Here is a 26232-nt window from a genome sequence, read left to right as displayed (position 1 = left end):
CCTCAGGACAGCCAGAGGGACGGTGACCCTGTGTGTGTGGGGGGCCATGGAAATGGGGGCCCTTGGGGTGAGCAGGTGCCCTCTGATCAGCTTGAAAGGGACCTGTCGTGTTCTGCTTTGGTTTCTTAGTTGTCTAGCCGCAGACTGGAGTGGGGTTCTGGCCTGGAGCGGGCCTGTGTGCATCCCGCAGAGTTGGCTCAGGAAACATTGTGGCTGCATGTGGTGTGTGGCAGGCTCAGGGCTGAGAGGGCTGGGCCGGATCTGCAGGGAGTCCAGCCTGTGGGCTGAGGGAGGCTGTTCTTTGGAAGGTTGTGCTGGGTGTCACTGCCGAACAGCAAGGACTGCAGTCGAGCAGACTACACATTCTTGGTCCGCTGGGTCCACTGGGGCCACAGGGGCCACAGAGGCAAGCATCCAGGGGCAGTGGGAGTCCTTAAGGTTTGGGTTCCTTGTAAACCAGAATCGTTTTGGAGAGGCCTCAGGGGCAGGTGCCATTTGCAGTTCTGGTGTTTTCCGTGGGTTGTGTGTGTGGCTTGGGTGCCCTGTCCCTGGGGGAAGGAGTGTCTGGTAGCTGCTTCTCCAGCCTCAGGTGAGCTGCACCTCCTGCCATCCCAGCCCCACCCAGCAGGTCGGCTTGGAGTGAGGCGATTACTTTGTACCTAGACTCTGACATAAACGCTGTTAGCTCAGATTTTTCAACTTAAGAATACAGGCCGGGTACAGTGGGTCATGCCTATAATCCCAGCACTTTGGGAGGCTGGGGCACGAAGATGGCTTGAGCCCAGGAGCTGGAGACCAGCCTGGGCAACACAGCGAGACTCTGTCTCTAATAAGACGTTTTTTACATTAGCTGGGCGTGGTGCCGCACATCTGCGGTCTCAGCTTCCTGGGAGGATCGCCTGAGCCCGGGAGTTCGAGGCTACAGTGAGCTGTGACTGTGCCACTGCACTCCAGCCTGGGTGACAGAGTAAGACCCTGTCTCTAAAAATTAAAATAAAAACGCAAACTTACATGTGCCAAAATGTTGTTTTTTAGACACGCGAGAAAGCACTTCAGCCAAGCAGAAGGGAGCCAGCTGGACGAGGTGCGCCAGGCCATGGGCATGCTGGCCTTCCCGCCCGACACGCACATCTCCCCGTACAAGGTAGGACCTGCGTCCGCGGGTCGGTGTCGTGATGGGGTGGGGATGCAAGGTGTGTCTCTGGTCTGTAACTGCTGCCATACACGGGGCAGGACGTGAGGGCCCTGTCCCAGCCACACGGCCTGTCCAGCCTGCCAAGACAGGCTTTTCTTGTTCGATTCCCATTTTGCTCGTAAGAATTTTGAATCAGGGCTGTGTGTGGCGGCTCACCCCTGGAATCCCAGCACTTTGGGAGGCTGAGGTGGGAGGATCACTTGAGCCCAGGAGTTTGAGACCAGCCTGGGCAACATAGTGACACCCCATCTCTACAAAAAAAATTTTTTTGTAAATTAGCTGGGCATGGTAGCACCTGCCTGTAGTCCAGCTACCCGGGAGGCTGAGGTGGGAGGATCACTTGAGCCCAGAAGGTTGAGGCTGCAGTGAGCCGAGATTGTGCCACTGCACTCCAGCCTGGGTGACAGAGCGGGACCCTGTCTCCAAAAAAAAAGTTGAATGAGAAAGGTTCAGGAAGCTTTTAAGCCTGGCGTGTTCAGCCAGGGCCCAGCTTCCTTGCCCTGTTCCCTGGTTCTCCTTTCTCTGCAGCCCGAGTCAGGTGTTAGGCTGCACCATCTTCTGTGGTTTCCGTGGTCCTCGTGCGACGCTTTGTATTTTACCTGTACATATTGGAGCCTCCAAGTCTCCGTGGTCACTGGGGTAGGGGTGGGGGTTCTGCCATCACTAACCAGCACCCTGTGCTCAGACCTGGCCCCAACCCAGCAGCCAGCTGCTCCCGGGTGAGTGGCTCTGCTCTGCACCCATGCCCACCCCTGCACCCACCCTGCCCCCACCGTGTGCCCACCCCTGCACCCACCCTGTGCCGTGTGCCCACCCCTGCACCCACCTCTGTGCCCACTGTGTACCCACCCCTGCACCCCCTCACATGCCCGTGTGCCCACCCCTGCACCCACCCCCGTGCCCACCGTGTGCCCACCCCTGCACCCACCGCCGTGCCCACCGTGTACCCACCCCTGCACCCACCCGCATGCCCACCGTGTGCCCACGCCTGCACCCACCCCTGTGCCCACTGTGTACCCACCCTTGCAACCACCCCATGCCCACCGTGTGCTCACCCCCATGCCCACCCCTGTGCTCATCACGCTGGGAACAGTTTCAGTTCCTGGAAAAGGGGGAAGCGGATGAAACCTCCTGGAGTTGACAGTTTGTTCTTTGAGCCTGGCGCCGGTCTCTGTCAGAGGCAGGGGTGTTTCCCAGCAGCCCCCACCCACCACCCTCTAGGGACTGCAAAGCCCTGGGCAGACCTAGACCTGCTGCCTTCTGAAAGCTGCTGGAAGCTTTCTCAGCCTGAATTCTCCTGGATCTCAGGCGTTTGGGACATCTCGTAATAAACCATCATTAGGTCAAGAGGATCTTCGGGGGTGGAGTCTAAGCTTCCCAGATTGTCAGTTGGCACCTTGTTTCTCTTGCTTGCTCTGGAGAGGATTTTGTTAGAAATGCAAGAAAGGCTGACACATACGGGGGGCTGAGACTTTGGGCCTAGGCCAGGTGGAGCGTGCACCTCTCGCCGGACGCAGCCCTGCAGTGCGGTAAAGAGGGAGGCAGGCAGTACTAGCCCCAAGGCTCATCAGTTGCCAGATTCAGGGGGCAAAACCATGTCTCGTGGCAAGAACATGGGCCCCGTTGCCATGGGTCAGGCAAGAAACAGGAGGAAGCGTTTTGTTCAGAGAATGGTGGAAGCTGCCAGAGGCCCAGAGGCAACCGGTCCTGGGGAGTGAGGGTGCCAGGAGCTGTTCCTTCTCAGTGAGGACCTTCTGGACTGTGGGCTTCCTCTGTTGTAGACTTTGATTCTTATACAAAAATGAGATTAAAAGCAGCCTTTCAAAATGTTGGATTTAAGTGTGGCATTTACCCTAAACTGAGACTGAGAAGCTTATGGAGACTGACGGGTGACGTCCCCTGATGACCTCCTCCCCTCCCTCCAGGTGTGGCCGTCTCCCCCCGCGCTAGAGGCTGAGCGGCCTTTCTGGGTTGATTTAAAGGTTTTTCTCTCCTGTGCTCACACATGCTCTCTCTCCAAGTCTAAACCTGAGGTTATTTAGGGACAGACATTAATGAGGTTTAATTTTCTGTTCTGTGATGCTTTAACCTAACATGGATTGGCTATTTTCCGTTTTATACATGATTTCTCTAAAGTAAGTTTTTACACCTAATGCTCTGAGGTGCTCTCTGCACTGAGCTGTGCTTCCAACTTTGTGAGTCCATTTTTGTCACAGTGCGCAGCAGAGTTAAGTCAGCACTGGCCCCGCAGCTTGTTGAAATCACAGAGTTAAGTCAGCACTGGCCCTACAGTGTGCTGAAACCACAGAGTTAGCACTGGCCCCACGGTGTGTTGAAATCGCAGCGTTAAGTCAGCACTGGCCCTGTAGTGTGTTGAAATCAGAGTTAAGTCAGTACTGGTCCTGCAGCGTGTTGAAATCAGAGTTAAGTCAGCATTCATCCGGCAGCATGTTGAAGTCAGAGTTAAGTCAGCACTCATCCCGCAGCATGTTGACATCAGAGCTAAGTCAGCACTCATCCCTCAGCGTGTTGAAATCAGAGTTAGATCAGCACTGGCCTTGCAGCATGTCAAAATCAGAGAGTTAAGTCATCACTCATCCCGCAGCGTGTTGAAATCAGAGTTAAGTCAGCCCTTGTCCCGCATCGTGTTGAAATCAGAGAGTTAAGTCAGCACTTGGCCTCACAGCGTGTTGAAATCAGAGAGTTAAGTCAGCACTCATCCTGCAGTGTGTTGAAATCAGTTAAGTCAGCACTCATTCGTCAGCGTGGTAAAATCAGAGTTAAGTCAGTACTCATCCTGCAGCATGTCGAAATCAGAGTTAAGTCAGCACTGGCCCTGTAGCATGTTGAAATCAGAGAAGTCAGCAGTCACCCCGCAGTGTGTTGAAATCAAAGTTAAGTCAGCACTTGTCCGTCAGCATGTTGAAATCAGAGTTAAGTCAGCACTTGTCCTGCAGCATGTTGAAATCAGAGTTAAGTCAGCACTGGCCTTGCAGTGTGTTGCAATCAGAGAGTTAAGTCAGCACTGGCCCTATAGCGTGTTGAAATCAGAGTTAAGTCAGCACTCATCCTGCAGCATGATGGAATCAGAGAGTTAAGTCAGCACTGGCCCTACAGCATGTTTAAACCAGAGTTAAGTCAGCACTCATCCTGCAGCGTGTTGAAACCAGAGTTAAGTCAGCACTCATCCTGCAGCGTGATGGAATCAGAGAGTTAAGTCAGCACTGGCCCTACAGCATGTTTAAACCAGAGTTAAGTCAGCACTCATCCTGCAGTGTGTTGAAATCAGAGTTAAGTCCACTCATCCCACTGTGTGTTTCAGTCAGCACTTGAGGGAGTTATGCTTTGTGCTGACCCTTAGCACAGAGTGTGTGGGTCATTGGGGGATGGCTGTGGGCCGATGGCACCTGCCCCACCATGGCCCACATTTTTAAGCTGTCCCAGGAGCTTCCCTGGGAGCATCCCCAGCACCCTCTGCCCTCTGTCTTCCAGGACCTCCTGGACCCTGCACGGTGGCGGATGCTGATCCAGCAGTTCCGGTACGACAACTACCGACTACACCAGCTGGGAAACAACTCTGTGTTCACCCTCACCCTGCAGGCTGGCCTCTCAGCCATCAAGACACCGTATCCTGCCTCCTGTGCACAGTGCGGCTTGGCCTGGGGTTCGCGTCTTCGGTCACATTTTAACACACTGACCCTGCACCTTGCCACCCTTGTCCTCCCACCACAGACAGAGCCGGGCTTCTGCGTGCTGCACCTGCACAGTGTCTAGATGGTCGAGGTGGGGCCATGTTGAGGGGCCTTGGATGCGTCGCACAGCCTTCACTCTGGGAAGTGGCGCCCTTCCTCTCTCTCTCGTCATCTCAGATGCTGCCGTGGGCACCGAGCATTGATCTAAAAGCCTGACTCTGATGTGTTCTGGCGGCTGGGAGATTACCATTCAGAATAGTTTCCCCATGTGATTACCAAGAACCTTGCCTGTGACTGACTTGGCCCCCGCCTGTGACTGATTCTGTCCCACCTGTGACTGACTGTCCCGCCTGTGACCGACTCTGTCTGCCTGTGACTCTGCCTCTACCTGCGACTGACTCTGTGCCTGCCTGTGACTGACTCCGTCCTGCCTGTGACTCTGTCCCACCTGTGACTCACTCAGTTCCTGCCTGTGACTCACTGCTCCTGCCTGCGGCTGACTCTGTCCCCACCTGTGACTGACTCTGTCCTGCCTGTGACTCATTCCTTCCTGTGACTGACTGTGTCCCACCTGCAACTGACTTCTTCCCGCCTGCGACTGACTCTGTCCCCACCTGCGACTCACTGTGGCCCTGCCTGTGACTGACTTTGTCCCCCTTTGACTGATTCCTTCCTGTAACTGACTCTGTCCCACCTGCAACTGACTTCTTCCTGCCTGTGACAGACTCTGACCCTGCCTGCGACTGAGTCTGTCCCTGCCTGCAACTGACTCCATGCTGCCTGTGACTCTGTCCTCGCCTGTGACTGACTCTGTCCCGCCTGTGACTGACTGTGCCTCGGCCTGTGACTGACTCCCCCAGCCTGTGACTGACTCCATCCTGCCTGTGACTGACTCTGTCCCCGCCTGTGACTGACTCTGTCCCTGCCTCTGACTGTCTCACCTGTGACTGACTCTGCTCCTGCCTGTGACTGACTCTGTCCCTGCCTGTGACTGACGCTGCCCCTGCCTGTGACTGACTCTGTCCTTGCCTGTGACTGTCTTACCTGTGCCTGACTCTGTCCCTGCCTGTGACTGACTCTCCCAGCCAGTGACTGACTCTTCCCTGCCTGTGACTGACTGTCCTGCCTGTGACTCTGCCCCTGCCTGTGCCTGACTGTCCCTGCCTGTGACTGACTCTCCCAGCCAGCGACTGACTCTTCCCTGCCTGTGACGGACTCTGTCCTGCCTGTGACTCTGCCCCTACCTGTGACTGACTCTCCTAGCCAGCGACTGACTCTGTCCCTGCCTGTGACTCACTCCATCCCTGCCTGTGATTCACTCCATCCCACCCGTGACTGACTCTGCCCCTGTCTGTGACTGACTCTGTCCTGCCTGTGACTGACTGTCCCTGCCTGTGACTGACTCTGTCCTGCCTGTGACTGACTCTGTCCCTGCCTGTGACTGACTCTGTCCCTGCCTGTGACTGACTCTGCCCTGACTGTTCTCTTGCACCTGACTCTGCTCTCACCTGTGACTGACTTTATCCCCACCTGTGGCTGACTCTGCCCCCACCTGTGACTGACTGTCCTCCTACAACTGACTCTGCCCTCACCTGCGATTGACTCTGTCCCCGCCTGTGAATGTCTCTCGTGTGACCTGACTCAGGCCCAGAAGGCAGTGAGTGTTTCGGGATTGTGCTGATTCCTGGCTGTGCTGGGATATGAATGAGACTCAGGCCCCCTCCCTTGTCCCCTTTGTGGAACTCTGAGGGGAAGGGCTGGTGTGCTTGCCCACTGCCTGTTCCTAGGTGCCAGCAGAACATCCCTGCTGGGTGGCTCTTGTCCTGCCTGGAGAGGTTGCGTGGCGGGGGAGAGGGTGGTGGGCGACGGAGCCGCTGTGTGCATGTGGTCCTGGCGCAGGAGGCCGGGGCGGGAAGGTGCGGGCTTCTTGTCTCCCCCAGGCCTCAGGGGGGCTGTTTAGCTGTCAAGTGCAGCACTTCCTTTGCCTTGAAGGATACTCCATGTGGTCTGCACAGTGCTCACATAGCCAGAATGGCATGCAGCCCGGGGTAGAGTGGCCACAGGGGGCTCGGCTCACCCTGGGCGGTCCCCAACCCTTCCTTGACCCGACGCACAGACAGTGCTACAAAGAGGACGGCAGCTCCAAGAGCCCCGACTGCCCCGTGTGCAGCCGCTCCCTGAACAAGCTGGCGCAGCCCCTGCCCATGGCCCACTGTGCCAACTCCCGCCTGGTCTGCAAGATCTCCGGCGACGTGATGAATGAGAACAACCCGCCCATGATGCTGCCCAACGGCTACGTCTACGGCTACAATGTGAGGGGGGCAGGGCAGGGGGGCCAGGCTGGCACGTGTTGCCATCAGAATAGGGTTGTGTGGGGCAGGCAGGGCAGGGGGTCCAGGCTGGCACACGTTGCCATCGGAACAGGGCTGTCCTCTTGCCCACCATGCCTTAGCTTCATTCGAAATGGATCAGGGGCAGGAAGGACAGGCGGGGTGGCCCCGGGATTTCTTTGGCAGGTGTGCCTTTGGGAAGCAACTTTGCCTGAGAGGATGAGTGATTCCCTGGTGGTTCGTTGTGGGGATTTTCCATGGAAATCTGTTTACGTTGTATTCGCTTGCCTTAACGCATTCCCGGTTTTATTTTTCAGTCTCTGCTTTCTATCCGTCAAGATGATAAAGTCGTTTGCCCAAGAACCAAAGAAGTCTTCCACTTCTCACAAGCCGAGAAGGTATACATCATGTAGGCCCCACGTCGCCAAGCGCACGCCTCGGGGACGGGCTGCAGCGGGCGGGGAGGCCGTGCCTTCCTCCTGCCTCGCGCTCCAGCCTGCCGCGGCGTTTCTGTTTCTTGCGACCAAAGATGAGTGAGCAACAATAAATACTCTTAGGAAGAGAGAAAATAAGGTTTCATAAGTTTGTACTTGAAAACAGCATTTTGATTGGTAGGATTTTGTAACACGTCAACCATTTGATGCTTCTGAAAAGTACTTTCAACTTTCGAAGGAAACTTTTCTTTAAAGACTGACCTAAACACTGAGGGAAACTTTAGAACGTTTAAAATATAGGAGTCCATGATTTCCCTGTGTTTTCAGTTTCTTTCCTTCTGTGAACGATGAGACTTGGAGAACGGGCTGGTCCTTCACCACCTCCCGTTGGCCCTGGCCCGGCCGGGGAAGGTGGCAGTGGCACTGGACTGACCTGCAGTGACCCGCGATGCTGCGCCACAAGGGACACTCACGGCTTCATTCGAGAGCTGCTGCCAAAATGCCTGGCGCCGCCACCGTCAGGGGCTGGCTTCGAGGACGCCCGCCTGCCTCGCGGGCCGTGTCTGCGGGACTGTGTTCGTACGTGCGTAGTTTCAATACCACATTGCGGGGCTGTGTTCCTACGTGCGTAGTTTCGATATCACACCCTCCGTGTGCCGCCTTACTTCCTGCTTTGAGAATGTATAACGTGGAAATCCACGGGACCAAGTTTCTGCAGAGGCCTTGCCGGATGGTTCCATAACTGTAGAGTCTAAATACTATCCATTACGGAAATTAATCGTTCAGTTGAGAGAAGTACTGATGACTTTTCAAAACAAATGAACCATCGTAGTTGACAGAGAACCATATTGTAGAGGTTTGTAGTTAGTGCTTATTTTTGCATGTTGATGTTGACTAGCTAATAAACTGTAAATGTAAACCATGCGAATAAAATGGTTTTCTATTTCTCATTTCTGTGTGAGCCGAGGCTGCCGTGCGTTTCTAACACCAAGGTTGTGTCCTGCTCCTCCCTGGGGCCCGGGCAGCACGGCGGGCATGTGCATCGCTTCTGGCACCACGGCCACGGGGAATTGAGAAGCCGGCTGGCGGCCACTCCTGCCCGGACCGCACCAGGAGCGCAGTCCTCCTCTCAGGTGCTGCCCTGAGGCGTGATGGCCCCAGTGTCTGGAGGCCCCAGCTTGCAGCTGGGTATGACTCAGACACTGGTTCCTGGAACCCACAGGCCGTTGTCTGTGGTGGGTGGGGGCTCAGGCTGCAGCCACCAGCAAGCCTGGGCCTGCGGCTTGGGCTGAGTCTAGGCTATAGCCACTGGCCCTTCCCCCCACCGCCCACACCTGTTCTCTCCAGCAGCCCATCCCAGCTCTTGTGGCCAGCCTGGTGCCCCTTAGCCCGTCTCTTACCCCATGGTGGCTGCCCTGGCCCCTCTACAGCACCCGGCTGGAACCCACCACATTCCCACATGCTCCACTTTGGAGTGCCCATCCCCGGGTCAGCCCTTGGCTGAAGCAGACCCTGTGGCCCCACTGCCGCACACACCGCTCCCCGGGCTTCTGAGCCGCCCAGGCTCCACCGTCCTCACGTGCAGGGGCTTTTCTTGCCTTGTGTCCTGTTCTTTCCTTTTTAACTTGAGTAGAACATACTGAAGCACACACATTCTAAGTTCACATAATGAATTTCTGTGTAACACGCATGTAACCACCAAACAGACTGTTCCCAGCCCCTGGCCTTGCCCAGTCAATATCCTGGTCAGTCATCAGAGTGGCTCACTCCGGCCACATGGCGTAGGTCCATGGCTCAGTGTTACTCGGCAGTCCTGCACGGCAACGTCTTGCCTGGTTAAGGCCTGTGCTCTCCAGTGGAATAAGCACAGCGGCCCAGCCCCTCACGCTGGTGGACGTTGGGCAGTGTCCAGGTAAAGCTGCTATGAGCACTCTGGGAGGTGACCCTTGCTGGACACATCATCCTTTTGTGGGAAGATGCCGAGGAGTGGCATTGCTGGGTCACGAGTCCACTCAGCAGACACGGTTTGCTAAAGCGGCTGCACCCGCTTCCACCCACCTGCTCCACATCCGCACCAGCGAGAGGCACTGGGAGTCTTGAATGTGAGATGTTTTGTTGGTTGTGTTATCTCGCTGGACTCTTTCTCAACTGAGGTACAAATTACATGCACCAAAATGCACATATAAGTAAAAGCTACTCAGTGAGTCTTAATAAATGTACCTCCATGTGACCACCACTGAAGCCCAGGTATGGAACGTCCCCATGGCCCCAGAAAGGGACCCCTTGTGCCTTCTGAGTTACCCACAACCCCGGGGCACAATCATTGCTCTGATTTTTGTCACCGTGGCGGGGGGGGGGGTTGCCTCCATAGGCGTCAGATGGTGGAGTGTGGACACTGGTGGGTCTGGCTTGTTTCACTCTGCAGACGCTTGTGAAGTTCATGCCTGTTGCACGTGTCAGCAGTTGCGTCCTTTGTGTTGCTGAGTAGGAGAGATAGTAATCCGTGTGAGCACAGACCACAATGTACACCAGGCTGGAGTGCAGTGGTGCAATCTTGGCTCACTGCAATCTCCACCTCTCGGGTTCAAGCAATTCTCCTGCCTCAGCCTCTTGAGTAGCTGGGATTACAAGTGCACACCACCACGCCCAGCCCAGCTAATTTGTGTATTTTTAGCAGAGACAGGGTTTCACCACGTTGGCCAGGATAGTCTCAATCTCCTGATCTCATGATCCGCCCGCCTTGGCCTCCCAAAGTGCTGGGATTACAGGCGTGAGCCACCACACCTGGCCCGTGTCCATTCTCTTGATGGACATTTGGGTTGTTCCCTATTTGGGGCTATGATGAGTAAACCTCTTACAAACATTTGTGTGCCAGTCTTCTTGCAGACATTATTTTCATTTCTTTGGGAAGTAATTATCTGGAAGTAGAATGAACTGAGTCATGGTGTGTTTATATGTTTAACTGTACCACAAATGCCAAAGATTTATCCAAAGTTGGTGGTAGCATTTTACACTCCAGCAGCAGTGTGAGGATTCCAGTGGCCCCATGTTGTTGCCAACACTTGGTGTTGTCAGGTTAGCCATTCAGGTGGGTGTGCACTGCAGCCTCAGTGTGATTTTCCTTTCCTTTTCTCTGATGTCTGATTTTGACCTCCTGATGTGCTGATTGTAATTTATATATTTGTCTGTTGCTCATTTTAGATTGCATTATCTTACTGATTTGTAGGAATTCCTCACATACAAATCCTTTGTGGGATATGTGTATTTATGCTTTATTGACTGTCATTTGATCAGCAGATTTTTTAAATTTTAGTGCAGTTCAATTTATTCTTTCCTTTGTGGCTAATGCTTTTCTTTGTTCTAAAAAAAAGAAAAACTCTGCCTATTCCAGGGTTGCGATAATATTCTCTTATCTATTCCAGAAGATTCCGTTCCAGCTTTTCAGTTTAAGTCTATGACACATCTCTAACTCGTGTGTGTTGCGTGAGGAAGAGCTTGAGGATGATTCCCCACCCCATCCCGTATGTTTATTGTTCTAACACCAGTTGTTAAAAAGACCTTTCTCATCCCATTGAATAATGCTGGCTCCATTAAAAAAAAAAAAAAAAAATTCCTGGCTGTGTAAGTTGGGGTTTATTTCTGGACACTGTTTTCTGTTAAATTGGCCTTTAGGTCTATCCTTGTACTAACACCACCACAGTCTCTTTTTTTTTTTTTTTTGAGACGGAGTCTCGCTCTGTCCCCCAGGCTGGAGTGCAGTGGCCAGATCTCGGCTCACTGCAAGCTCCGCCTCCCGGGTTCCCGCCATTCTCCTGCCTCAGCCTCCCTAGTAGCTGGGACCACAGGCGCCCGCAACCGCGCCCAGCTAATTTTTTTATTTTTAGTAGAGACAGGGTTTCACCGTGTTAGCCAGGATGGCCTGGATCTCCTGACCTCGTGATCCGCCTGTCTCAGCCTCCCAAAGTGCTGGGATGACAGGCGTGAGCCGCCGCGCCCGGCCCATATTATCTTAATTATTGCAGTTTTAAGGCAAGTCTTGAAACCAGGGAGCATGAGTCCTCCGGTTCTGCTTTTTCAGATGGTCTCGGTGGTTCTAGGTCCTTTGCATTTCCACGTACATTTTAGAGTCGACTAATCAGTGTCTGCTACACACTGTAAAAAGTGTGCTGGGATTTTCACTGGAACTGCAGTGAACCTATTGTCCCCAAAGGGACGGTATTCGTTTGCTTGCTGCCATAACAGAAGACCACAGACTAGGGGGTTTAAACAATGGACATTTATTTCTTCATGGTTCTAGAGGAGATGCTGGCAGGGTTGGCTCCCGGTGAGGCCTCTCCTCCTGGCTTGCAGACGGCCCCCTTCTCACTGTGTCCTCCAGTGGTGGACTTCCTCCTATGCACACACATCTCAGGAGTCTCTTCATGTTACAAGAACATCAGTCCTATCAAATGCGGGCTCTATCCCTAGAATCCCATTTAATGTTCACCTCTTTAAAGGCCTCATCTCCAAATAAAGTCACATTGGAGGTTAGGGCTTCAACATAGGAATTTGGTAGGCAGGGGCCACAATTCAGTCCATAACAAGGACTTAAAAATCGTAACAATATTGAGTCCTCAACCAATGAATATGGCATATCTTCCTGTAGATTTCGATCCTTCTCTCATCTACGGTATTGCCACCTCCAGGAGGCAGATCATGAGGTCAGGAGTTCGAGACCAGCCTGACCAACATGGTGAAACCCCATCTCTACTAAAAATACACAAATTAGCCGGGCGTGGCGGCACGTGCCTGTAGTCCCAGCTACTCAGGAGGCCGAGGCAGGAGAATCGCTTGAACCCAGGGGGCAGAGGTTGTGGTGAGCCAAGATCTCACCATTGCACTCCAGCCTGGGTGACGAGTGAAACTCTGTCTCAAAAAAAAAAAAAGTATTTATAGAATTTTTCATTCCTTTTATAGTTTGGCTCTGGTATCATTTTCCTTTCATCTGAAGAGCATCCTATAACAGTTTCTGGACTGCAAATCTGCTGGTCATAATTCATGGAGCTTTTGTCTGAAAATGCTTTTGTATCACCTGTTTTAAAAGGCTATATTGCTGCATATATAGTTCTAGATTGACAGTATTTTTTCTTTTACCATCTTAAAGATGTTCCATTTTCTTCTGGCTTGCTTTTGTTGTTGTTGTTGTTGGGGGTGGAAGGGATAAGAAATCTTTGGCTTCTTTGCGCCTATATGTCATATGCCTTTTTTACTCTGACTGCTTCTAAGATTTATCACTAGTTTTCTGCAATTTAAGATGTGCCTTGGGTGGTTTTGTTTATACTGCTTGGGTTTTATCATCTCAAAGTTTCTGTTGGTTCTTTTAAAATGTCTTTTAGAAGTATCTTCTAATTCTTGGCTGGGTGCAGTGACTCACCCCTATAATCCCAACACTTCGGGAGACTGAGGTGGGCAGATCACTTGAGGCCAGGAGTTCGAGACCAGCCTGGCCAATATGGTGAAACCCTGTCTCTACTAAAAATACAAAAATTGGCTGGGCATGGTGGTGGGTGCCTGTAATCCCAGCTGTTTGGGAGGCTGAGACACAAGAATCATTTGAACCTGGGAGGCAGAGGTTGCAGTGAGCCGAGATCGCGTCACTGCACTCCAGCCTGGGCGACAGAGCAAGACTCCGCCTCAAATGAAAACAAAAAAATAAAATATCGTCTAATTCTTATCATGATTTATCTTGGCTTTCTAATCTTATCCAGCATTCAACAAATATTGAGCACTACTTTGTGTCTGGCTTCATGAAACAAAACAAAGATCTCTATTTTTATGGACTGTATGTTTTAGGGGTGAAGAGAAAAAAGCGAATCAGCTAGTAAGATAGTAAGTCTGTGTGATACAAAGCCAGAAGTGCCCTGGGAACAAGCGGAGCAGGTTAAGAAAATGGCCGGGGGGGTGGGGGGGGTCCTGAGCCGGGAAGGCGGGAAGGTGCAGAAGTGTTTGCTCAGGGGTGAGACATGAGCAGTGGCTGGACGGAGATGGGGAAGGAGCTCTGGATACTGGCAGAAGCTTCCCGGCAGAAGGATCTGCTCCCCAGAGGCCCAGTGTGATAGCAAGAGCAGGTTGGAGAAGTCGACCGGTGGGATGTAGGGGGCGGCAAACGCAGGCCACGACAGGTTTTGCTTTGCTCTGGGATGGGAGCTGTAGGAGGATTCTGTGTGGAGCAATCCTGTGATCCGACCTTAGACTTTCAAAGGTCCCTCTGGTTGCTGCATAATGGTCTAGGGGTACCAGGGCACAAGTGAAAGACGAGGTGACAGCAGTGACCCACTGCAGGGGTGGCCGGGAATTGGCAGTGGCAATGAGGCAGTGGGACCTGCTCAGATCTGGATGTGTTCTGAGGGTAGGGCTATCAGGATTTGCAAACCAAATGGGTATGGAGTGAGGAAGTGAGAAGCCCAAGTGAGTCAGGTAATTGGTCCAAGCGAACAGAAGGATGAGGGCAGGCCAGGCGCGGTGGCTCTCGCCTGTAATCCCAGCACTCTGGAAGGCCGAGCCGGGCGGATCACCGGAAGTCAGGAGTTTGAGACCAGCCTGACCAACATAGTGAAACCTCGTCTCTACTAAAAATTCAAAAATGAGCTGGGCGTGGTGGTGGGCACCTGTAATCCCAGCTACTCAGGAAGCTGAGGCAGGAGAATTGCTCGAACCCTTGAACCCAGGAGGCGGAGGTTGCAGTGAGCCAAGATCGCGCCACTGCACTCCAGCCTGGGTGACAAAGCGAGACTCCGTCTCAAAAAAAAAAAAAAAAAAAAAGGCTGCAGGGCCATCAGCTGATAGAGGGCAGTGGACAGTGGACGGGCAGCTTGGCTGTGCTGTAGAGCCTGAGGGCTGAGAGGACACCCCGGGGCAGTGTAAAAGAAACTGGACTTAGCAATTGGTGAGAGAAGTCGGATAAAGAGAGGGTTTTGTTAGTATGGGAGAAACGGCACCCTTTTATGCTAATGAGAACTAATAACAACAAAAAAACCTGCTGTAGAACACAGAGGGAAACTGCTGGATGGGTGCCTTGGAGGAAGCCACAGGCCGGCGATTGGGTGCACAGGGCAAGGGGCGCTGAGGGAGGATCTGGCTCCAGCTTGCTCAGTGAAGCAAGAGGCTGGGTGAGGAAGGGGTGAGGCGGGGGAGCGGCTCAGGGTGCCTGCAGGCTAGGAGCTGGGAGCCACTGACGCCCAGGGACAGAGGCTGGTGCTGCAGAGAGGGGCGGCGCAGGGAGTCCCTCTTTTCTTTTTTAAAAGAACTGCTTTACTGAGAAACCCACCCTACAAAAATACGATTAACAGGGTTGTGAGCTACCACCACTCTAATGCAAGGGCACGCTCATCCCCCCGAAAAAGAAACCCCGGCCCGCCGCCGGCGGCCCCCGCCATGCACCCAGCCCCGGACGCCCAGTTGGGCGTCTGCTCTGCGTGGCCTGTGCCGGGCGCCCCGCGAGTGGGGTGCACACCGCGTTCCTCCTGAGCCACCTCCAGGTCGGTCCGTCCGCAGCCGGCCTCGCACTCCCCTCCGTTCCAGGCTGCGGACCTCGGCGGCAGGACGGACGGCGCCTCTGCTCCTCATTCTGCCCGGGGCCAGCCCGGGCCCAGGGGTATCTGCTGCGTGTCTGGCGCCGAGCTGGGCCCCGAAGACCCCCGAGCCCGCCCAGGGGTTCCCTTCTCGGGCCCGAGCGGGGAGGCGCCGCGTGGTCCAGGGCGCCAGGGTCCAGGGACCCGCGCCCTCCCGCCTGGGCAGTCCTCACCGGCCCTCCGCAGGGGAAGGGACCTGGCCGCGAGACTCCGGGCAGGCGTGGCGTTGACGCCCAAACCGGAACTTCCTTTCGGCCTGTTTCCGGGCCGGCCCCGCCCCCGGCGCCCGCACACCGCAGCCCCTTTAAGGACTTTCTGCGCCCTCCCGCCTCTTTTCTAGCGCGTCTCCCATCCCAGGCTGCCCCGCCCCCGCCGGGAGCGCGCCTACTTCACCGCGCAGACCTCGGCCGCGTCTTTGCGCCTGCGCCTCCTGGGCCAGGGTGAGCCATTGGCTGCCGAGCTCAGGGCACGTGATAGGGGCGGGGCCTTTGCCGGAAAGGATGGGGCAACAGCGAGAACGGCCGCGTCAAGGGGTAGGTGCAGTCGTCGCCGTGGTGACCCCAGGTCCTGATGCGTCCGGCCCAGGGACAGCCAATGGCTGTAGAGCTCTTGGGCACCTGACAGGAGGGGGCGGTCCGCCCGCCGGAAGGGGCGGGGCGAGGCGAGCGCCGAGTCAGCGGTAGGTGGGGCTGTGGTTGCGCTGGGGGGCGGGGGTCGAGCAGGTTCAGCACCGGCGGCTCTGCGGGCGCCGGGCAGAGACCTGCGGGCGGAGCGTGTCCCGTGTCTTCGAGAGCGCCGGCGGCGGGGCCGGAGGGCGGGCCCAGGGCCGAGTGACAGGCCGCAGCCCCCGAGCACCGCCGAAGGCTGCGCGCCCGCCCGGTGCAGCCGCTGTGCGAGGGCGACCCCGCGGCCCCAGCTTCGCGCGGCCCCGCCGGGCCGCTGCTTTCCCCGGGTAGGGCGCAGCTCCCCAGCCTCCGCCCCGGCCTCCCCTGGCGCTTCCTTCCGGGTCCTTCGGCCTTTTCCTGGCAGTGCTGCAGGCTCTCGCCTCTTCCCACCCTGCACGCCGCGGTGCTCGACCCTGGGCCTCCGGGCGGGCTGCCTCCGTTAGGGCCGCCCCTGGCCTCCGGGCGCGACTTTCATTGATCTTAGAATTTCTTGGCTCCTTTTGGCCTCTGCAGCCTTGCTGGAGGCTGCCCTGCGGAATCAGTGAATAAGGGAAACAGCAACAGTCACGTTAGGCAAAAGCTGATTTGGACAGTGCCACTGGTTCTTAACGCACGGCCCTCAGTGCAGCGTCCCACACGCAGGGGATTGTAGAGGTCCCGAGTTGAAGGTTCACTTTTAAAACTGACCGTAATCACCGCTGTAAAGGCCTTGCCGGACACATTTCCCAGAGAGGCGCCCCCAGAGGTAACGGCAGATGGACCCCAGGCTCAGGGTCCTCCTGGAACTTTCGGTTTATAGTAGAGCCCAGTAAACACGTTAATAACAGCAAGAGCTATAAAATACAGATGGTGATTTAGCATTTGTGCCTTACCTATTTCTAGATATGGATCAGAAACTTTCGAAGTTGGTAGAAGAGCTCACAACTTCAGGACAACCCAGACTAAATCCTGAGAAAATGAAGGAACTGAAGAAAATTTGCAAGTATGTCTTAGGGTTTAGTAACTCACAGTAACTGACTGGCCCACAGAGCCCAGGACACACACAGGGCCCTGCCCTCCTGCCCCGACCTGGGAGAGAATCACCCAAGGACACACCCAGGACATTTTCTCAGGGCCCTGCAGTACCCAGCTCTGATGGGTGGTCATGTTCTGGGTTTGGGGCATGTGGCGTTGCAGACCCATCACTGCTCCGTGCTTGGTGCTTCTCTCTTCATTCCCGTTTCCTGAGTGCACATATGTGATTTAGAGAGAAACGTGTGTCTTTTTCTTTGCTGTTGGACTTTGCGAAGGGAGAGAATAGACCTTGCTGATGGGCGAGTTGGTCCATCGCCTTTAGGGTATGTCCACCCCTGTTCACTTCTCCCTGCCGGGAATACGCCGCCCAGGATCTCTGCAGGTCACCCTCAGGCAGCCAGAGATTCATGGGGGAAGCAGAACTTCCCCTCGGAGGGTGGAGCATAAGTCGAGGACACTCATTATCCTGTATCCTGCGTTTGTAAAACGAGAACTTACAGATTGTTTATAGAGTAATGGAGTGTTGACATTTTAATAGAAAATTTCACGTCAGGTTTTGCAGCATGCACCAGGAAATCCACTTCGCAATGGTTTATGTGGGGTCAGGAGCTGGGAAGAGGAGCATTCAGGAGGGGCTGGGAGATGTCCTGAGCTCTAGGCCTTCCCTTCCTTCCCACATCAGGAGGCACCCAGCTGAACAGTGTGCGTACTGGGCGGTGTGCGTTTGTGCTGGGCGGTCTGCGTTGTGCCGGGTGGCATGTGTTTAAAGGGCCGGATGGTTTGTGTTTCAGGCTTTGCTGTAAGGCCTCAGCTCTGTGAACGCAGCTGTAGATGATGCAGCTGGTTTTATAAATGGGCCACATTCCAATGAAACTTTGTGAATGACCACCGACATTTGAAGTCTATATAATTTTCACATTTCACCAAGTATTTTTCATTTGTTTCAACATTCTTGGCCTGTGGGCCACACAGAAACAGGCAGGGGCTGGGGAACTAGATGGGGCCCTTGGGCGGCAGTATGCAGACCCTGCTCTAGAAAAGGGGAGAACGAAGATGGGAAGGCAGTGGTGGTCCCTGCCACACGTGCATGCGGCATCCCTTTACGGAGAGTCTCCCCCGACCCATCCTCTGCATGCGGGGCAGTTGGGTCAGGCTGGCTCGTATCTCCAGGTCTTCAGAGGAGCAGCTGAGCCGTGCCTACCGCCTGCTGATAGCACAGCTGACCCAGGAACACGCCGAGATCCGCCTCTCAGCCTTCCAGATCGTGGACGAACTCTTTGCCAGGTCTCACCAGTTCCGGATGCTGGTTGTTTCCAACTTCCAGGAGTTCCTGGAGCTCACGCTGGGCACGGATCCCGCACAGCCTCTGCCACCCCCCAGGGAGGCGGCACAGAGGCTGAGGCAGGCGGCCACCCGGGCCGTGGAAGGGTGGAATGAGAAGTTCGGGGAGGCCTACAAGAAGCTTGCCTTGGGCTACCACTTCTTAAGACACAACAAAAAGGTGGGTGGGCCTGGCCCATTTTCTCAGAGACTCTGGTTACCTGACATGAGGAGGGCAGACTGTACCAGGGTGAAGATGCACTTCCTGTCGGACCTGGCACGGCAGGGGCCTGCTTGGCCTTACCTGAGCACCCCGGCTACCAGACCATCCGTGGAATGTGGGAAAGTGGACAGCAGCTGGGGTCAGGGCCTCCCTGAGAGGGGCAGTGCAGCTCTGAGAGGAAGGGCATAAGCTGTGTGTGTGGATGGAGCTGAGGTTGCATGCGTAATTTTTTATGTGTGTGTAGGAGACAAAGGAAAAGCCATTCCAACTTCTCAGATGCAGCATTTTCTATGGCAGTGGCCCCTGGACTCTGGGACCTGTCCCAACCTTGCACTTTAAGGCTCTATCTGGATCCTGCTGTGGGCTCTGGCTGGTTCCTGGCATGATGAAACCCACCAGGATCTGCTACTGTGGCCTGAACCCAGCCTCACTGCCCAGACCTTACCGTGCCCCTTACCCCACCTGCCACGAAGGCTCAGGCCTCCCCAGTGCAATGACCTGGCCCCGCTGGCTTCCCTGTGTGCCCTTGGAGTGCCTTGTCTCCCAGGGTTCATGCTCAAGGGTTGTTTCAGACCCCCGGGTCCAGTCAGCAGCCCCTGCCTGCCAATGGAACAAGCACACTGCTTGCCTACCTGTGAGGTACTTGCTGTGAGAAGTCTCGTTGCCTCTTTTGAGTTAGCAGATGTGCTGGCGTTCCCAGGCTCCGACAGCAGAGAGGTGTGCATTGTGTTTTGTTGTAATGCACTGTGAATAGCTGGGTGTGAGGGTGCACACCCGTAGTCCCGCTGACTCTGGAAGCCGAGGCTGGTGGGTCACCTGGTCCTGGGAGTTTGAGTCCAGCCTGGGCAACACAGCAAGACCCCTGGCTCTTAAAAAAAAGAAAAAACCACTGTGAACTTACAGATGTGCAGGGCTCCCGGCCACACGTGGATGCTGTGTGTTTTGTTAGGCTTACTTGAGCTTTATCTTCCTCACATTCTGTATAGATGGCCCTAGTTTTTGTTATGGTGGTGGTGGTGGTTTTTGAGACAGGGTCTCGCTCTGTCCCCCAGGCTGGAGTGCAGTGGTGCGACCTCGGCTCACTGCAACCTCCACCTCCCTGGTCCGAGTGATCCTCCTGCCTCAGCCTCCTGACTAGCTGGGACTACAGGCGCCCACCACCACGCCTGGGTAATTTTTTGTATTTTTAGTAGAGACGGGGTTTCACGGTGTTAGCCAGGATAGTCTCGATCTGCTGACCTTGTGATCCACCTGCCTCGGCCTCCCGAAGTGCTGGGATTGCAGGCATGAGCCACCACGCCCAGCCTAATTTTTGTATTTTTAGTAGAGATGGGGTTTCACCGTGTTAGTCAGGCTGGTCTCGAACTCGTGACCTCATGATCTGCCCGCCTTGGCCTCCCAAAGTGCTGGGATGACAGGCGTGAGCCACCACGCCCGGCCGACCCTAGTCTTTATTTTCAATTGCTCAGGTGGATTTTCAAGACACAAATGCTCGGACTCTGGCAGAAAGAAAGAGAGAAGAGGAGAAGCAGAAGCACTTGGATAAAATTTACCAAGAAAGAGCCAGCCAGGCGGAGAGGGAGATGCAAGGCAAGTGCCCAGGACAGAGGGAGGGGCCCACACCTCTGGGGGTTGCCCGTGGTCTGGCAGTTCATTCTCCTGGTCCCAGGGCCCCGGCCGCAAGGGACCCAGGTTTTGAGACAGGCTAGGTAGAGATGATTCACGTCAGGCTGGAAGGCATTCTCAGCCATAGGACCCCGCCCAGCACCCTGCAGGGGCCTCCTGGGCCGTCCATGCCTCTCCCGCGCCCTCTGGTGGTCACGTTCACCCACGCCCGTTTGCTGCGCAGACCCCTGGACAGAGATACCGGGCACAGGTGTGCCTGTGGGCAGTGGTCTGAGCCCCAGCCTGGCTGAAGGCCCTGCCGCTTGTTTATTTTGTGACTGCCTTGCCAGCCCCTTCCCCAAAACTTCACCGTTTGCTTCCCGGCAGTCAGCCTTTCTCGTGAGTGTCATCACGATGGTGTGAGGAGTGGGTGCCACGGCCCTCCTGAGATACCTCCTGGCATGGGTGGAGGCACAGCCGTGTCTGCAGACTACATGTGCCCAGATCCTTCCCCTGACAGACTGTGGTTCCAGACGCGGGCCCTGCCACAGGCCACTTCTGGGAAACACAGGCCTCAGGGGAACCCACAAGGCAGGCAGCCAGGCGCCTAGACGATGAGGAGGCCACCAGGAGGAAAGCTGCTCCAGCCCGAGAGTTGTGGCATGAACAAAGCTGTTTTGTTGCCCCAGGAAGGAGGTGCAGCCGTGTCCTGGGAAGTACAGGCGGGCTGACCTCCCTGCACACTCGTGCTCGCTACCCAGGGGTGCAGAGAGGTTGCCTGCAGGCCCAGCTGCTGAGCTGGGTGCTTTAGGAAGCAGTTGAAAAGTGCACTGCACGGCCGGGCGCAGTGACTCACACCTGTCATCCCAGCACTTTGGGAGGCCAGGGCGGGCGGATCACTTGAGTCCAGCAGTTCGAAGCCAGCCTGGGCAACATAGCAAGACCCTGTTTCTACAAAAAATTAGTTGATGGTATCACGTGCCTGTAGTCCTAGCTAATCGGGAGGCTGAGGCAGGAGGACTACCTGAGCCTGGAAGGTTGAGGCTGGGGTAAGCTGTGATTGTACCACTACATTCCACCTGAAAAGTGACGTCCTGCGGGGAGTGGGCCTCTGGGTGTGGTTTTGGGTGGGCTGGTGCTTTTGCTCCACATGGTGATGCAAACAGGTGTCTTGATCTGGCAGAAATGTCTGGAGAAATTGAATCCTGCCTGACGGAGGTAGAGAGCTGCTTTAGGCTGCTGGTGCCTTTTGACTTTGACCCGAACCCGGAGACAGAATCGCTTGGCGTGGCTTCCAGCACGTCCGATGCCCTTCACTCCTCCTGCGCGGGCCAGGTGGGCCCTTGCTGGTCTGGCACCCCTGACCCCTGGGACGGGGAGCAGCCCTGCTGCAGTAGAGACCTGCCTGCCTCTGCAGGCCACCCCAGAGCGGGCGGCAGGGCACAGCCACCCCAGACAGCCACAGATGACCCCTCAGATGAGGATGAGGACAGTGACCTTGAGGAATTTGTACGGAGCCACGGGCTTGGCTCACACAAGTACACGCTGGACGTGAAGCTCTGCTCAGGTAACTGCCTTCCCGGGATCTTTGCGGCGCCGCCCTGCCCCAGCTCCCAGGTGCCCCTCCCTCACTGGCACCCGGTCCCGGAGCTTTGGACTGCAGGGGCCTCCCCTGGGGGGCTAGATCGGGGTCACCACCAGGTTTTTCCTTTCTGTGTGGCCTCTGCACTGGGATCCCCCCACCCATGCCAGGCCTCTGTGGCCACGGAGACACTTCTAAGAGCTCATGGCAGCCCCCACCTCAGCGAGGCTGTGGACAGAGCAAGGACCCGCAGAATTGGGGTGAGGTGGGGTCTTGAGGCTGGTGTGGTCCTCGAAGGATGAGGGAGCACAGGCCTGACCACCAAGTGACCAGGAGCCCTGGGCAGGCTGTGTGGGCGTCCCGCCAGCTCACAGGCCTGTCACGGTCCCGTGTTGCCATGAGGAGTCAGGTGGCACCGACCCTTGCTGGGAGGAAAACGTGATCCAGAAATGGCCACTCGCAGCCTTGGCACTGCAGCCTGGGTGGGTGAGGGTTGCTGAGACGCAGCCGCCCTCCGCTCCCCCGGCCCCAGCTTCATCCCAACCCCACTGATGCCCCCCTTGGGGCCCTTTGGGTCTGTGCATGGCTTCAAATCGCTTTCTTTGAGGAACCTGCTTCTTTGGAAGCAGGCACAGCTGGTGTCCCTTCACCAGGGCCAGGAGGCAGCCGGGCTGGGAAGCTGCTGGGAGAACTGATCCTCAGGGCTCAGCTGCCCGGAGGTGCCTCAGCAGTGAGGCTGCAGGCCTGTGCGGGGTGGACACCGCTGCTGCCAGCCCAGGGCTGTCCTTGCCTGCACAGAGCTCAGCCCTGTGCCAGACGCTGAGCGTGCCACAGTGGGGGAAGCCACGGCAGAGCAGAGCTGGAGCTGGGGTGTCCGGCGGAGGAGAGGCCAGGGTGGGTGGGGGCCGGTGAGGCTGGACTGGGCAGGCCCCGTCCTGTGGGATAGTCTGTGGAGGGGAAGGTTCTGTGCCTGGCCGGTGGGGGGAGTGAGTAGAAGAGGCCATGGGTGGTCTTGCCCCTCCAGATGGGATGGCTGCAGCCAAGGAGATTGAGACACAGGCAGTGGAGCTGTGTGTGAGGGGAGGCTTCGGTGTGAAGCCACAGTGTTCTTTTCTAAGATCATAAAACACTTCCTTCTCACAGCATCAGGTTTGGGATTCCTGGGGGCAGGCATGGGCATCTGGCAGGTTCCCCTCAGGCTAGAGCAGCCTTCGCTGCGTGGTCCGCCTCTCCGGGGCCTGTGGGAGATGCCAGCCGGCGCCCTCGGGTGACCTCTGTGTGCCTCTCCCCAGAGGGCCTGAAGGTGCAGGAAAATGAGGACAACCTCGCTGTCGTCCACGCTGCCCGCGACACACTCAAGCTCATCCGGAACAAGTTCCTGCCGGCCGTGTGCTCGTGGATCCAGGTGAGCCTCAAACCTGGGACCTGTGGGTGGAGGGCCGTGTGCAGAGCGCCAGGCGTGGGGGGTCCCTTTCTTGGGGGCGCTGTGGCCCGGAGGCGTGGTCTGGTGACTTGAAAGGTCCCTGACCCGCAAGGGCTCTGTCCCTCACCTGCAGCTTCGTCCTCTGCACCCCAGGTGTACCAGAGACCCCCTGGTCCGGTGGACCTGGCGTGTGCCTCCCGGTGGGACAGTTTCCTGGGGCCTGCCGGCCAGGCCCCTGAGCTATTCGCACCCCCGTTTTGCAGCGCTTCACCCGCGTCGGGACCCACGGTGGGTGTTTAAAGCGCGCCATTGACCTGAAGGCAGAATTGGAGCTTGCGCTGAGAAAATACAAGGAGCTGGACATCGAGCCCAAGGGAGAGCAGAGGCACAGGGTGAGTGGGCAAGCGGGAAGGTGTCCCAGAAGGCCTCAGTGGGGGAGGAGAAGCTGTGGCGGGCTGCACCCTGGGCCTGTGGGCCTGGCAGAACCCAACCACACCCCAAGCCCACTCAGCCCCAGCAAGGGCTTCCTGTGAGCCCAGGGTCGTCGCCGTGGCAGAGGGGATGGTGCAGCTGTTGGGTGCTGCCCGGCTGCCGTGTATGGTAGCTGAGCAGAGGTGCTGAGTGCTGCTCGTGCCTCCAGGAAGCCACCAGTCAGGCTATGCCCCCACAACTTCTTCTAGGGAGTCATCCGCAATGCGGCGCCTGTCCTGGCGGGCACTGTGTCCACCAGAGGAGAGACCCCCGGCAAGCCCTCAGACAACCAAGAGGGTCACCACGGGCTCCAGTGCACTTAGGGGTGGAGACTTGGGTTACTGTCTGCTGGGCTTTGCGAGGGGCTTGGGAGGGTCGTAGGGGGCACTGCACTTCCCTGAGCAAGGAGCATAGGGTTAGAAGGGGCAGGGCCACCATGAGGGGCTGGAGGCTGGAGGGAGGTATGGGGTGCCTCTGGCGGGGTGAAGCTGGGAGCAGAGACCGTCGCATTGGGCGTGTTGGAGCTGGTCGAGCATGGCGGTGCCCGGCATGCTGCTGTGCCAGGGCCTTGAACTGCCTGAGCACAGAATGGAAATCCGGGCCTCAGTGCCTGGAAGGGCCTGAGAGCTGGGGTCCTCTGCAGATGTCCTCTGCGGCACCCGGCAGTCAGGCCTTGGGACTGGAGGCACACCGCGGCCACCCTGGGCTCGCACAGCAGTGCTGTCTCTCAGGCGCCTCTCCCTCAGGGAACCCAAGCCCTGAACCCCAACACCCCTGAACTCGGACCCCAAACCCAGCCCTGGCCTGGGAGATGCTGGCCTTTTGGCTCTCCCCACGTTAAGGAAAGCTTTGGGGTGGAAGTGACATCGTGCTCCTGGCTGAGGAAGAGGTCGGGTTCCACAGCGGCAGACGTGCGGGGCCATGGAAGTGGGGGGCCGGGAAGCTCCTCTGGATGAAATGCTGAGCCTGTGGTTTTCCCCGGGTCAGTGGCCCGCGTCCCCAGCATGGCGGGGGTGTGCAGACGCCCCGGGGCCGGCAGAGGGCGAGCTTGCTTTTCTCCTTTAAGTCCAAAACTGATTCCCGGAGAATTTATAGTCCTGTGGGAGCCCGGTGACCGCGCCGCTCGCCGCTCGTCTGTGGCGGTGTTTGTGGGTGCTGGTCAACACCTCGCTCCACGAGGAAATGCTTTTGTGAGTTGTGACAAAAATATACTTTTTGCAATGAGAAAGCATGCTGGTCTAGGCTGGGGAGGAAGATGGTGAGTGCTGTCAGCACGTCAGGATCAGGGTGAGCCCACTGCTCACGCCCAGCACACTCAGGCCCACAGGATGGCAGCTGCAGGATCAGGCCCCGATGGCAGCCCCTGTCACCGCTGCCGAGTGGGCCGCGTGGGGGCTGCCGGCTGTGTCAGGGCGCTTCCCTGTGGCTCACACTGGGGCCCTCTGAAGGTCACTGCCCAGTCTCCACGGCACGGGTGAGGCTTGCTGGAGCCTCACACTGAGACCCTGTACCAGGCACTGCCCCTGTGCAGCCGCCACCCTGGACTCACCTGGCGCGGCTCCTGCAGTCTGCAGACAGTTTTGTCTGAAGGTGGCTGGTGGGCCTTTGCCTGGCAGTGGAAACCCCTGGGGCAGCTGGCTTATTGGTGAGGGTCCACAGAGCAGAGCGGGTTGATGGGTGGCATGGTCTAGTCTCATCAGGCCTGGGCCCCTCCAGTTGGCACAGTCCTTTTAGTACCAGCAGCAGTGCTGGGGCTGGGGCAGCCAGGTGGCTCTCCTTGGCCTGAGGTTCTGGCAGTGGAACCTTCTGGAATGTCTGGTACTCCCCCTGCCTGCATCTCATAGCTCCACAGCGTCTGGGACGGCCCTCAGCTGGGGCTGGCTGGTGGAAGTGCGTCTGGGCAGCCTCCGGGGCTGCTGGCAGCTTGGCCTACTTGGGTGAGGATGAGGAGCTGCTGCTCCCCGAGTTGGGACTCTAATTCAGCACAGCCGCGGTACCGGCAAGGCCTGCAGGCTCCCGGCCATGGCTGACTTGCACCCACAGCTCCACCTCACCCTAGTGGATGCAAACTCCCTTGTGCCAGGGGCCCTGCATGCTCTTCCGTGAGTGTTCAGCTCCGCCTGGCCCCTGCCCTGTGTGGGCTTAGGAGAGCTGGCCTCCCGGACCTCTGCCGGCTGCGGACCTCTGCTGGCTGTACCCTCCTGGCTGCAGCGCCAGCCCCTCCTGCCACAGGGCTGCTCGGGGGTGCTATATTCAGGGCCTGGTCTGTGCGGGCCAGGGCCCGCAAGATGGGTGTGGGCCAGGCCATGCAGGAGAGTGCTGGGCAGGGCATGGCCGCCTGAAGGACCCCAGCTGCTGCTGCTCCCACCCACCAGGTCCCGGGGACCCTGCCAATGCTGTTAGCTGTCTCTGAGCTTCTGAGTGACTGACGTGAGCGTCTCACACCCCACGTGGTGGAGCTACCAGCACCGCTCCTCCGTGGCGCATGACCCTAGCCCTTGGCACGCAGGCAGCCACCCTGACCCAGCGCCTGGGACCTGCTGCCCTTCCACTGTCCTTCCTCACTCCTGCTGGCCGAGGGCCCACTCCTGACCCATCTGTGTGCGTCCTCTTGAGATCTGAGTGGTGGCACTGGGTGGGGGGTGTCTGCGGCCAGGACTGACGGTGC

At 56.9% G+C, this 26232-nt stretch overlaps 2 protein-coding genes across 9 annotated transcripts in view; both read left to right on the top strand.

Moving 5' to 3' along the window:
- The window catches only part of MAEA (macrophage erythroblast attacher), a 50334-nt gene extending 41733 nt beyond the window's left edge, over positions 1–8601 (top strand). For all 5 annotated transcript variants that reach the window (XM_021938192.2, XM_021938190.2, XM_003890910.3 and 2 more), the window contains 4 exons: positions 1036–1144; positions 4688–4821; positions 7004–7199; positions 7535–8601. In XM_021938192.2, the coding sequence (XP_021793884.1) occupies positions 1036–1144; positions 4688–4821; positions 7004–7150 (390 nt within the window). In that variant the 3' untranslated portion in view covers positions 7151–7199; positions 7535–8601. The remainder of the gene's footprint in view (positions 1–1035; positions 1145–4687; positions 4822–7003; positions 7200–7534) is intronic.
- A 7167-nt stretch (positions 8602–15768) lies between these two features.
- UVSSA (UV stimulated scaffold protein A) overlaps positions 15769–26232 on the top strand; it is a 39005-nt gene continuing 28541 nt past the window's right edge. The window contains exons 1-7 of one of the 4 annotated variants that reach the window (XM_003890909.3): positions 15769–15940; positions 16809–16908; positions 18111–18441; positions 19953–20073; positions 21272–21655; positions 22963–23075; positions 23357–23485. In XM_003890909.3, coding sequence (XP_003890958.1) covers positions 16811–16908; positions 18111–18441; positions 19953–20073; positions 21272–21655; positions 22963–23075; positions 23357–23485 — 1176 coding nt within the window. In that variant the 5' untranslated portion in view covers positions 15769–15940; positions 16809–16810. Of the gene's footprint in view, positions 15941–15967; positions 16214–16238; positions 16672–16807; positions 16909–18110; positions 18442–19952; positions 20074–21271; positions 21656–22962; positions 23076–23356; positions 23486–26232 lie in introns of those variants that run through there. The other 3 variants (XM_009202805.3, XM_009202745.4, XM_021938194.1) reach the window with 3 other exon arrangements.

Source organism: Papio anubis, chromosome 3 (genome assembly GCF_008728515.1).
Source record: "Papio anubis isolate 15944 chromosome 3, Panubis1.0, whole genome shotgun sequence".
Taxonomy (NCBI): domain Eukaryota; kingdom Metazoa; phylum Chordata; class Mammalia; order Primates; family Cercopithecidae; genus Papio; species Papio anubis.
The sequence above is the reverse complement of the archived record's forward strand: the minus strand, read 5'-3'. Positions and strand labels throughout refer to the sequence as shown.